Genomic DNA, 12,038 nt, shown 5'->3' on the forward strand with positions numbered 1-12,038 from the left:
CCACCTCACCTTCTATATCTACTATATACACTTGTCCCATAGTTTCATATACTGAGTAGCAAAATCTGAAATGGGTTTCTGTGTAAATTGAATGGGAAAAGGACCCAGGTTGTGATTATTGATCTGGATGTTTCTACTGAAGAAAATATATATAAAGCATTGGAAATAGAGGAAAATAATTTTGGAGACTTACTTTTAACACTGTTTTGTTATCCGAAGAGGGAGTCCGTCCAGACCACAAGGCAAACTTGCATGGATCTCCTTCCACGTGCTCTGTTACTCCCAGTTCTGAGGTCTGTAAGGAAAGAAAAGACGGCTGAAAGTGATGGTTTCATGAATCTTTGAATGATGCTCAGAGTGAATTCACCTATAATGGCAATATATTACCAATTTAATAAGGAAGACTTTTTTTTAGTTTTTTCATGTCTCCATTAACCATTCCTACTTCAGTAAAGTACAATAAAATGAATCAATGTAAATAATGAGAGTTTCAAAAAAATTTACTACCGGTTCTGTGGGTGTAGCTTGGTGGGCATGGCAGGGGAAGGATACTGTAAAATCTCCATTCCCACCCCATTCCAGGGAAAGGATACTGTAAAATCTCCATTTCCTCCCCAATCCAGGGGAAGGTTACTGCAAAATCCCCATTTCCTCCCAATCAGCTGGGACTCGGGAGGCAGCGAATAGATGGGGGCGGGCCAATCAGAGGTGATATTTACCAGTTCTCCGAACTACTTGAAATTTCCAGTACCAGTTCTCCAGAACTGGTCAGAACCTGCTGAAACCCACCTCTGAATGTAAAGTATAAGCAAGTTGTAACAGATGTAACAGTAACAGAGTTGGAAGGGACCTTGGAGGTCATCTAGTCCAACCCCCTGCTCATGCGGGACATCTGTAGTAGGGATTTGAACCGCCAAACTGCCGACCTTTCTGATCAACAAGCTGGTCTTAGCCACTGAGCCAATGATCTGTCCCCCTCCGCAGTCGGGGAGACACGAGCAATGACTTAATTAGCCGGCAACTATCAGCTCTGGCAGCAAACTAGCGAGCGTCTGCCAAGTGTCTCTGTTATCTCACTTGAGTCAGCCAGGAAACCAGGAACAAACAGAACTTCAGCTCTAATTCTCCCTCTAAGCAGTTGATTTGCTTGCCACGAAGTGGTATAGCAGCACTTGCTGCTTTTATATCCTGTGGGGTGTGGCTCCATGACTCAGCACTTCCTAGGCCTGCCCCACCCCTGCTTCTGTTGTTCCTGCCTCTCCTGCCTACGAAACCTAGGGTCCAGCCAGGCCTGATTGCCATCAGCCGGGTCTGGAGGCGTAGCCTGGGGGGGGAAGAGTCAGGGGATGGAGGCCTCATTATCTCCTCCACCTGGCCTGTCTCTGGCTCCTGGAGCTGAGCCAGGGAAGCCGGTGCTCCAGAGGTAAGTCCTGATGGCCCTTCCCCCTCACTTTCCAAGTCACTTTCTAGCAGGGGGCCCGGCTCAGGGGGCGCAGACACAACAGCCACATAGTCAGCTCAGTATGATCGTGTAGAATCAAATGGAAAACTTGATTTATCTTCCACCCCCAAGATAATAAAGGTTCTGAAGCCCATAAAAATCCTTGCAGACTTACCAGTAATTTGTTCTTGTAAACATATTTAGTATGTCCTGTAGAATCTTTTATCTCTTTGCTGAAAACTAAAGAGATTTCAAAGAGAAACAAATGTCTCTCACGACCCTTCCGGATGAGAGATTTGGGATCCCATACTTGGAATGAATCCTGAAGGATCAGTTCTCCCTGAACATCCAAATTTTCATCAAATCCTGTGATAAACACAAACAAAAATGAAAAACAAACAAACAAACTCTTGTAACATTGGTTTCAAAAGCCCACCCTCAATCCATGGCTAGATAGTACTGAGCTCGACGGAAGAATGGTCTGTGTCAGTGTATCAGAGGACCTACTTGGAGGTGAGACTCAAGAGTTACGGTGAAGGAATAACAGCTGTTTAGCATCTGGATGTAAATTCAAAGGTAAATAAAAAAGAATCAAAGGTCCAAAATATATATTATGCAATGAGGGAGAATAGAAATAGCAAACTGGTATCCAAGGAGCATTCAGGTACTCCTTAAAATTGATAAAGTTTAACAACTGGAGATGTGTAAGGGCACATTTAGGTATTTTTTAAAGGAAGGCCCTAAGAATGTGTAATGTAGTTCATGACATAAACATTCCTAATGTTTTTTGCAATTGGATGCAGGATTTTTTTTTATTTTTTTGCAAATGGATGAAGGATGCTCCAACACTGAAGATGTTTAAAAAGAGATTGGACAACCATTTGTCTGAAATGGTATAGGGCAGGGCTGTCAAACTCCTGGCCCATAGGCCAGATGAGTCACGCACTGGCCACACCCATGCCCAGTTTAGCGAAGGGGGAAAAAGTCATGATACATCACGTGGTGCCGCTGTGACGAAGCGAGTTTGACACCCCAGGAATAGGGGTTCCTGCCTGAGCAAAGGGTGGACTAGAAGACCTCCAAGGTCTCTTCCAACTCTGTTATTCTTCATAGTTCTTCATTACTGACTACTTTATAATTATTAGTAAGACAGACAAATACACATCAGTCTTATATCTACAGCTTGTCCTCTCCATGCCCGTTCTCTTCCCTGGCAGATTAATATTTACTTACCTTCCAGCATGCTTACATGCATGGCATCATTGGCTTTCTTAGGGACACTGAGCATCACTTCCAAACCGTCCTTCAGCTCTCCTTTTCCTTCTTCACAGCATGTTAAAAGCTCCTGGGAAAAAATGCATAAACAAAAAAACAACAACCCCTGGATAAGTTTGTTTCCTTGTGATTGCAGCCAATCAAGTCATTTGCAGGATGCAAGTTAATTTCTTCATAGCTATGGCAATTGTCAAATACTTGACTGACTTTTTATATACTTCAGGAACTGTGACAGCCAAGAGACAGCAAGTTCCCTTATTAAAGCAACTGCATCTGTTTCATTATTAAGGGGTTATTAAGTTTGAATGCAGGTAAAAAATGCAAGTAGGAAAATAGGGACCACCTTTGGTGGGGAAGGTAACAGCGTTCCATGCACCTTTGGCATTTAGTCATGCCGGCCACATGACCACGGAGACATTTTTGGACAGTGCTGGCTCTTCGGCTTGGAAACAGAGATGAGCACTGCCCACTAGAGTCGGGAACGACTAGCATATATGTGTGAGGGGAACCTTTACTTTACCTTTAAGTCTGAATGCCAAATTGCATGAAAAGGACTATGTAAAATAAAACTGTGTGATTCAACACCCACTTTTTATAGATTGTGCACCAGAGTGTTGTTTTAGTTTCCCTGATAACTCAGAAGATTAAGTATTTCCATGGAAAAGGTAATTTGATATGATATACTTAAGATATTACTTAGCTAACCAGGATAAGTGGTCTTTCACCCAAGCCTTCCCAAGAAAGTTGGGAAGAGGGATTATTTTAATGTCATGAAGGTCAGTATCAAGGATATGTTACTTAAAATTCTACATTACTAAAGTAAATAAAATTGAGAGAATGTAAATAATGAGCCAAAGAACATCTAGGTCATTGATTTTTTTTTCGGGAACTGATAAAAGTTATCCCAATAGTCAAAATATCTTTCCAAGAATTTGAGATGATATAGCCTTATAGAAGCGTCTGTGGTTGTAAGTCTTGATTCCAACTGAAGCAAAGAATTATAGTAACCTTGAGTTAACCCTGCCATCCATTGGAAAGTAGAGCGAGAAAGTTACGTATGCAGACAGTTCTGTGCAATATCTACAATAGCTTCTCTGCCTTGTCAACCTAGGCTTGCCAATCCTAGCTAAAAGGCCTTGCTGTTAAACTGGGCCTTAAGTTACCACCAGGGTCACTATTCATCCTCAGATCATTTAAATAAGGCAGCAACCTGCTCAAACCTAGTAAAATGTTTTAATATCTTCTTTCTCCGTTAGACCTTTGGTACTACCTTCCCTCTTTAGTTGTCCAATAACTGTTGAAGGAGAAAATGATCTCTCTGAGTCTGGATCCCTTTATTAGATTGAGTAATCCCCTAACCTCTTCTCTACATACCTCCCTCTTACCTAATTCCAACTGATCCTTCTACTCAGCCTCCATCCCAATTGGCTTATCTTCTTCTTTCTTGATCAGCCAAGTTCTTCCTATTTTGGCTTCAGCATTTCTGAACTAGTATTAGCCCAGGAAGCAGGATCTAACCCTTTTTCTAATTGTCTACCCTTCCTTTGACTTAACAGGCTAAGGCAGGACATCAGCTTCCACAGAAGGAGCACTACTCTCAGCATCAACAGGAACAGACTTTTCCATCTCTAATTGCAGAGTATAAACTCTGGTTCAATGTCTTCTTTCTGAGGCCAATATTCTGGATAGTGCCTGCAGGGTATGAGATGTAGGTGGACCAAATTTTCCCCCTGTAGAGGTAGTCCTTGACTTATGACCACAATTGAGCCCAAAATTTCTGCTGCTAAGCGAGATGGTTATTAAGTGAGTTTTGCCTCATTTTATGGCCTTTCTTGCCACAGCTGCTATGTGAATAATTGCAGTTATTAAGTTACTAACGGCTGTTGAGTGAATCTGGCTTCCCCATTGACTTTGCTTGTCAGAGGGTCGCAAAAAGTGATCACATGACCCCCGGATACTTCAACCATCATAAATATGAATCAGCTGCAAAGCATCCACATTTTGATCACATGATCACAGGGATGCTGCAACAGTCATATAAGTCAGTGCCATGGTAACTTTGAACGATCACTAAACAAATAGTTGTAGGTCGAGGACCATCTAATGCCCATTCTTTTTTTGTTTTCATTAGCAACCCTAATAGTCTCCTTGAGTTCAAGGCAACTCCACCATTGTCACCAATTATTGCAGGGTGGGGTGGTTTGTTTTTTTTTAGCCACCAATAATCAGGTAGAATCAGATATCAATAGGCAAAAAGCATTTGAAATTTAGATGGTTAGATTTTGTATCTCCGTTTATTGGTTGGGGAGGGAAAGATATCTTTATTTTACAAAAGGAAAGCTTACAAATTAGAAAAGGAATGGTAAGTTAATAAATGCCTTCAACTAGTTCAGAAATTACTCTTAATAAAGCCAATTTTTGTTTTAACCATTTATTTTCTACGTGGTCTTTATTTGTACATTCTTTAATTTTACATATTAAATATATATTCTCATATCTTTCTATTCTGTATGCCTCAAATACATTTTTTTATTGCTGACATTTATATTTCTGGGACTAAACCCCTGAACTGCCACTGTTTATACAGCTACATGTCTTTTTTTTTTTTTAAAGAAATCAGTTTGTATTTCATCATTTTTAGTTTGTTTCCGTTCTGTCAGTTACTTTTTCCTTCCTCTTTTCAGCTTCTTTGTTCTTGGCTTGGCTTCTTTACCTTTTTTCCTCTTTTTGAATCTTGGCTCCAGCTGCGGAAAATGACTTGAAGACTTTTTACCTGATGCCTCTCTGAGAGAAGGAAATAAACTCATTTTTCTCTCTAGTTTTCTCAGCTGCTGCCTTCTTTCTTATTGCCTCTTTCTCAGTGGGGTTATCTAGCCTTTGGTTTTATTCAGTGCTTCGACTCCTGGGCTTTGGCTCCATTTCTTCATGAGCTTTGTGATGCAGCAGTTCCCAAACAAGGCTTCTTGTCTTCTTCTTCCTCCTCTTCCCTGCCTCCTCCCAACACTGCTGCTTGATTGGCAACTGTGTTGTCCTGGCAATGGGGGAGGGACAAGGGAAAGAGTAGGAGCAAGAAACACGGGGGCTCATAATCTCCAGAAAGTCAATCCTTCCACATCATCTTTGACATCCCCTTTATAAATATAGGTAGTTCTTGACTTACAACAGTTTATTGAATGATCTTAGTATGAGGTATATAAAAACATATGAGAATAACAACAAAATCAATGGCATACCTTTAATAAAAGTTGATACTTTGTAATCCTCTGAACAGGTTTGATCAAATATGAGGAAATGGAGTTGGCCAGACCATGCCTTTGTTGAATTTCCTTAAAAAAAAAAAAGTAAAAACAATGCTAAACATCCCCAAAAGATGATAAAACAGAATGCAAAAAAAAAAAAAAAAGGTTTGCAGATTCTTTAGCAATTTAAAAATTCTCAAATAATTAATTTTAACTGCAAACTATCTCAACTGAGGAGGGTTTTTTTGGAGCTAGCAATCATGCTGTAATTTTTTTGATTAAAAAAGTATCTGATTGAGAAATTTTGTAACTTCTCACTTTTCCATGGTCATTTAGAAAGAGCCACTTGATTGAAATATGTTGATGCTCTTTAAATGCCTTAGGATCTGAAGCATATCTCGGATGCTCAATGCAGAAATATGCCATAGAATCTGATGCCACCTTTTTTTGAGCCAGAGCCCTTTATGAACCAAAACCAAAGTTGAGTTAACTATTTATTATGATTAATTTTGCGTCTTTCATTAAAATCAATTGGCACAAATGGCCCCCAAATGATCTAGTTTTTTTTCTTTACTGTTTTTTTTCCTCTTCTTCTTCACCGCATTGAATATTAAGATACCCTCTAATCTCTGTATGGGGAAAAAAATTCTTATCATTTTTAGACAAAGAGGTCAGGAAGCACCTAGGGCAGATACATAAGAGTCCTGAATTAAATCTGGCCCCAGCTAATATTTAAAATAGGAGAGGGTTCTAAGTTACAGTTCAAGAACTTCCAGAGAATCACTATTTGCTCACCTCTGGTTGTTAGGCTTCATGATTCACCACTATGTTCTATGGTCTTTGGGGGTTTCTCTTGTCAGCTGCCGCCTAAGTTTAAGACTTCTGTGATCAGCATGGACAAGTTTAACTTGTTTTTGTGATTCAATTAACAACCTAATTTACTGGCTATCTTGCTTAGAATGATCACATCACATTTAATAATCCTCATTTATGAGATGAGTGAGACACAGAAAAAAATTCTGCAAAAATGAATGCCAATAAATTGAACTTGGGTACCTTGTTCCCTTTAGTATTAGGCCCTCTGCTGGTTAATACATTGAACTATCCTATATTTATTTATTTATTTTATTTATTTTTATTTATTTATTTCATTTTGTCACAACAGTATACACAAACATCGACATAAAACGACAATACATCATAAAAGAAAAAAATATATATAAGCAAAAGTATGCAACAACTATGTTAATTTGATATAATGAAGAGAACAATAGGACAGGAACAGTAGGCACTTTTGTGCTCTTATGCACGCCCCTTAATTTATTATTTATTTTGTCAAACACAACAGTATATATAAGTATAAGCATGAAATAACCATACAAATTGGATACAATCAAAGGGAACATTAGGAGAGGAATGGTAGGCAAGCTGGCGCAACAAGGATAATTGCAAAAACCCTATTTATATAGAATCTTGTTCAATTAAACATCAAAACATCCACCTTCTTTTTCTTTTCTTCCTTTAGTTGAAATGATTGAAGCAAATATGGTTCTAGCCCAAGGTAAGATTTGAGTAAAGTAATATGAAATCTCTTTTGAATTGAGCTTGGTTTTGGATGACACGGTTTTCTTGCAAATAATATTAAAGCTGTTGGCTGCTGCCCTTTTTAAATTTTTTTTTTAAAATTCTCAGTTTGGTGTCCCATTTTTATATAGGTGTATATTAATAATTATGCTAAACAGAGTAGCTAAAGTAAACATCTGTCTTGTGTGCCAATACCTGATTGTTATTCAATGCAACAAATGCAACATCTTGCCCCTATTTGGGATTAGAGGCAAGAAAGCAGTAGAATGTTCAATGGAACAAATAGAAGAAAGGGAAGGGGGGGGGGGAAATGAAAAGTGCCCATATTGCTTCGGAATACAATTTTTACATGAAACTGTCCTTTTGTAATTCCAGTTTGTGGCAGAGAATTGGGAGTTGGTCACAAAAACCTACTGTTTATCTAATTTATCCTTGAATCATAATTACTAATTATTCAATGTTATTTTTTTTTAAATAATCCACACTCTTAAATACTGCGATACAAACCAAAATATTCCCAAATGATTGAGATGCATTTGCATTGTAAATTTTCAATTTAATTAACACTCCAATGAATAGGCGGTTCTATTACTGAAACAGACAGGCCTGGATTGAAAAACTGCATGGAAAGTGCAAATGTATCATGGCTAGTTACTTTTACAAAAAAGACTTTGTTGTAAGAATGCAACAAAGGATTTAATAGCATATGACCATCAGAATAATCTTAATTTTACCTATTTTTTTTCTATCTCCCTAGCAATCAGCATAATTATTTTGTCTCAGACAAATGCATTTTTTCCCTAGCCACTGCTATGATTTCTGCTGTAGAATCTGGTCATGCAATTATTTGTACAAATGAAGCAGTATTTGTGTGATAAAAATGATAAGGCAATGACTTTCTTTGTCTACTAGCACAAGTTTGGATAATTTGATTTTCATTCATAGCTTCCCCCCAACTCAACCCCGGCGTTATGACAGAGGTAACAACACAGAGACAGATATACACAAAAGTCTCAAAAGGAAGTGACACTCCATTCTAAGCTATTTTGGTGATGCTCAAACATTTATAGGCAAACTCTTGAAATCATTGCAACCTGGCTGAATCTAAATTAGAGTTCTCATAAACTCTTTCGGAAAATTTTCTTGAGGGATTGCAAATGTGTGAAAAAGAACCATTCAAAGTATTTTTTTTTCAAGAGGGAAAGGTGAATTTATACTTCGCTGATATTGCTAGCTTCTTTCAATCTGAAAATCAGAGAATATATTTGGTCCTTTTCTAAGACAAGCAACAACTACAGCAATCTAAGTGTTTTCTACCTGTAACATTACACATGGTCTTAGATACACCCAGCGAATTCAAGATTTCTTTGTCCCAGGCAGTAATTGGGGGGGGGGGAAAAATCAAATCACAGATTTATTCGGAAAAAAAAAGGAAGGTGGTGAGAGAAAAGATGGAAACCAAACAGTAGCACATATCTCTTTCTAAGTAAGAGGAGCAGTAAATTGTCCTTACTTCAAAGAATGTTCCTGCGTGCTCTAGGATCAATTGGCTGGAATCAGGTTTGTTTTTACAGTAGGTAACATACATCTGAAACTTATCCGCCTGAAAAATTAATATTAAGAGAGAAAGAAAGGCAAGATTAGGAGATGTGGTTGGGCTATCCATTTGGCTTCCGCTGGAATGTTATTAATCCATCTCTTTTAAATGGATATATTTTGGATTAGTAAGAATATTTATTTAGCTTCAGAATGCAATATGACATACAAGGAAGGAATAGACATGATGAAATCACTTAGCACTTTGAAAATCTTACCCATTGTACCTACTGACACTCTTTAAAGTCTTTTTTTTCAAAATCCCCACAGCCACAGACAGTACGACTCATAGTAGGAGTTAATCAGAATTAATTAGATGAATAAATGATATTTCCCTAAAGTCTCTCAATCCAAGTTTTGTAGTAACATATGGCTTCTGCCCACTTTCAACATTTTGCAACATATACATCTATATCATAAAGAACTAGAGCACAGAAAGGATTATAGTTCATTTCAGTGGGTCTCAATGAAGAACAGAACAGAATAAACAATGCCATGTTATTTCTTTCGGCAATGTACTGTATTTCTCTGACAAACTTCCTGGCTTGAAATGATTCATCTAATATTTTTACTCACTTATATGCTGCACTGATGTCATTAACCTTTGGCAACAGGAAGATGTTATATGATGAGTTATACCTACCAATGATTTAAATGAATAATATAATTACTGTTTAAGGGGGGGGGGAAACCTTAATTCAACAAAGTACAATCCACCCAGATTTGCTCAAAAAATACCAGATGTCTCCTGGGACAGTTTAAAAAAGTCAAGTTAACAGCCACAATGGCTGAATCTCATGCAATGTACATAGAAAATGAAAAGCCTTTAATCACAAAGTTGAAGCTATTATCTTCACTTTTGTGATACCAGCCATCACTGCACCTGAAGAATACCTACAGTTTCAGGAATGTATAAGAATAAGTAGGATTTGGGGGGACAGGAAAGGAATAATTCAGGCTTTATCATGATTTTATATCGGAAAAAGAGTGAATATAATCTACCATTTTGATCTCTTCAAAAGTGTACAAAACCTACATACAAATGTACAAAACCTTCAAGAGTAAAGAATAATAGGTTTAGACTGATTACCCAGGTGACAAAGCAGTGACCAACATCTTCAGGAAGTTGTTCGTATTTTTCCAGTTCTTTCAAAAAAATACTGGAAAGAAATGAAAACAAAGGTAGAAATTAGTCATAGTATATTTTCTTTACTGGGGAGCCAAAATGGCAATGGGTATTGGGTAAGCGGCTCTGAACTTAACCTTCCCAATGCCTTTTTCATCTTTTACTCCTTTATTGTTTTACTGTACATGAGAGGCAAATGGGCCATAATGCTTATGCCATTGAACAGATTCTCTTTATGGGATCGGCATTCTGGCCACAATTTTATTTATGTTTCTTTATTTTTTTCAATACTGCAGAATCTGTCCCATTCCTAGTGGCCCCGAGGGAGGGAACCATAGAATCAAAGCAAACATTTATTTTTAAAAGAAGTACACAATATAGGAAATATCTATCTTAGGGACTGCTTCTCTCCAGTTGCTTTTGTCCACCTGGTTTGGTCCAGCAGGGTTGATGCATCCCGGTTTCTGTCATCTTGTGGGACCCAGGTTGCAATTTCAGGAGAACTTTCTAACAGAATTACAAAATAAGAGTTGGAAGAGACCTTGGAGGAGTTCTAATCCAACCCCCTGCTCAGGTCGGAAACCCTATACCAGTGATGGCTAACCTTGTTGCCATCGCGTGCCAAAAATGGGGGGAACGCAGGGTGGGGTCGCATATGCACGTGCCCATGCCCATAATTCAATGCCCCCCTGTGCCCCACCCCCACGCATGTGCGTGCGACCACCCCTCGCATTCCCCCTGCTTTTGGCACGTGATGGCCCGGTAGGCCCGTTTTTTGCTCTCCTCAAGCTCCAGAGGCTTTCTAGGAGCCTGGGGAAGGTGAAAACGGCCTTCCCCACCCTGGATCCTGTTTCCCGACCTCTGTTGGGCCTGGAAGGCCTTAAAATAAGCTGGCTGATCTAGGGCAATGCTCGCGTGCCCACAGATATGATTCCATGTACCACCTGTGGCACATGGTTTGCCATCATGGCCCTATACCATTTCAGACAAATGATTGTCCAATCTCTTGTTAAAAAAACCTGGAGGGCTGGAGTGGAGCCTCCTTAGTTCTAAGTTGCTTCTGTCCTGGATTAGTTTCCATCCATTTCTATTTGTCCTGCCGTCAGGTGCTTTGGAGAATAGGTTGATCCAACAGAATGACCTCCCCACACCCCCAAGATTCATGTAGCTCCCACCCTAATGTTGTTCAGGAAACTATTGAAGATCTGATTGTCCTCCCAGGCCTTGGGACACCATGAGTTTTGTTTTGTTTTGTTTGCTTTGTTCTTGTTTTGATTATTTTGTTCTTCCAGTCTATTGTATCTTTGATATGTTTTTTTTTATAAAAATGGTTCCTAGTTATAAATTGCCAGAGTTGTCCTGAAGTCTATAAATATAACTTAATACACAAATTTTAAAAAGCGATCACTCAAGGTCGCAGATGTCCTAAATGTAAACAGATGAAATTAAGATAAATTTCATGCTCAAGTAAGACTCAAATCATTTTTATTTTGAATTGGCAACAGCTTAAACAGAATAGGATAGGATCCAATTGATGGGCATCCTACTTGTCATGATACTAGACCACCTGTAAGGAGATAGTCAAAGTTATGGGTTCATTACAATGTGTGGCTTTTGAACAGCTGCTTCCACATAACTGTACAAACAGAATGCTAGTTTTAGCTGCACTGGTGCTTGCAGCTGTTGCCTATTATTCTTTATAGGGAATCCCCATTTTGAGAAAAGAGGTGCCATGACTTTTTAAAGCTCTATAGTAGATCATGTCAAAATTACCTAC

The 12,038-nt window shown here is 38.7% G+C and overlaps 1 protein-coding gene and 1 long non-coding RNA gene across 2 annotated transcripts in view; one reads left to right on the top strand and one right to left on the bottom strand.

Moving 5' to 3' along the window:
* KALRN (kalirin RhoGEF kinase) overlaps positions 1–12,038 on the bottom strand; it is a 545,114-nt gene that overhangs the window by 101,663 nt on the left and 431,413 nt on the right. The window contains exons 26-31 of the mRNA XM_058195145.1: positions 10,226–10,295; positions 9,053–9,142; positions 5,950–6,042; positions 2,675–2,786; positions 1,617–1,807; positions 194–295 (exon numbers count right to left, since the gene is read on the bottom strand). Of these exons, the coding sequence (XP_058051128.1) occupies positions 194–295; positions 1,617–1,807; positions 2,675–2,786; positions 5,950–6,042; positions 9,053–9,142; positions 10,226–10,295 (658 nt within the window). The remainder of the gene's footprint in view (positions 1–193; positions 296–1,616; positions 1,808–2,674; positions 2,787–5,949; positions 6,043–9,052; positions 9,143–10,225; positions 10,296–12,038) is intronic.
* The window catches only part of LOC131204204 (uncharacterized), a 48,208-nt gene that overhangs the window by 21,225 nt on the left and 14,945 nt on the right, over positions 1–12,038 (top strand). Inside the window, exon 2 of the long non-coding RNA XR_009156551.1 lies at positions 7,481–7,516. This is a non-coding gene — a long non-coding RNA (uncharacterized LOC131204204). The remainder of the gene's footprint in view (positions 1–7,480; positions 7,517–12,038) is intronic.

This window comes from Ahaetulla prasina, chromosome 1, assembly GCF_028640845.1.
Source record: "Ahaetulla prasina isolate Xishuangbanna chromosome 1, ASM2864084v1, whole genome shotgun sequence".
Classification (NCBI taxonomy): domain Eukaryota; kingdom Metazoa; phylum Chordata; class Lepidosauria; order Squamata; family Colubridae; genus Ahaetulla; species Ahaetulla prasina.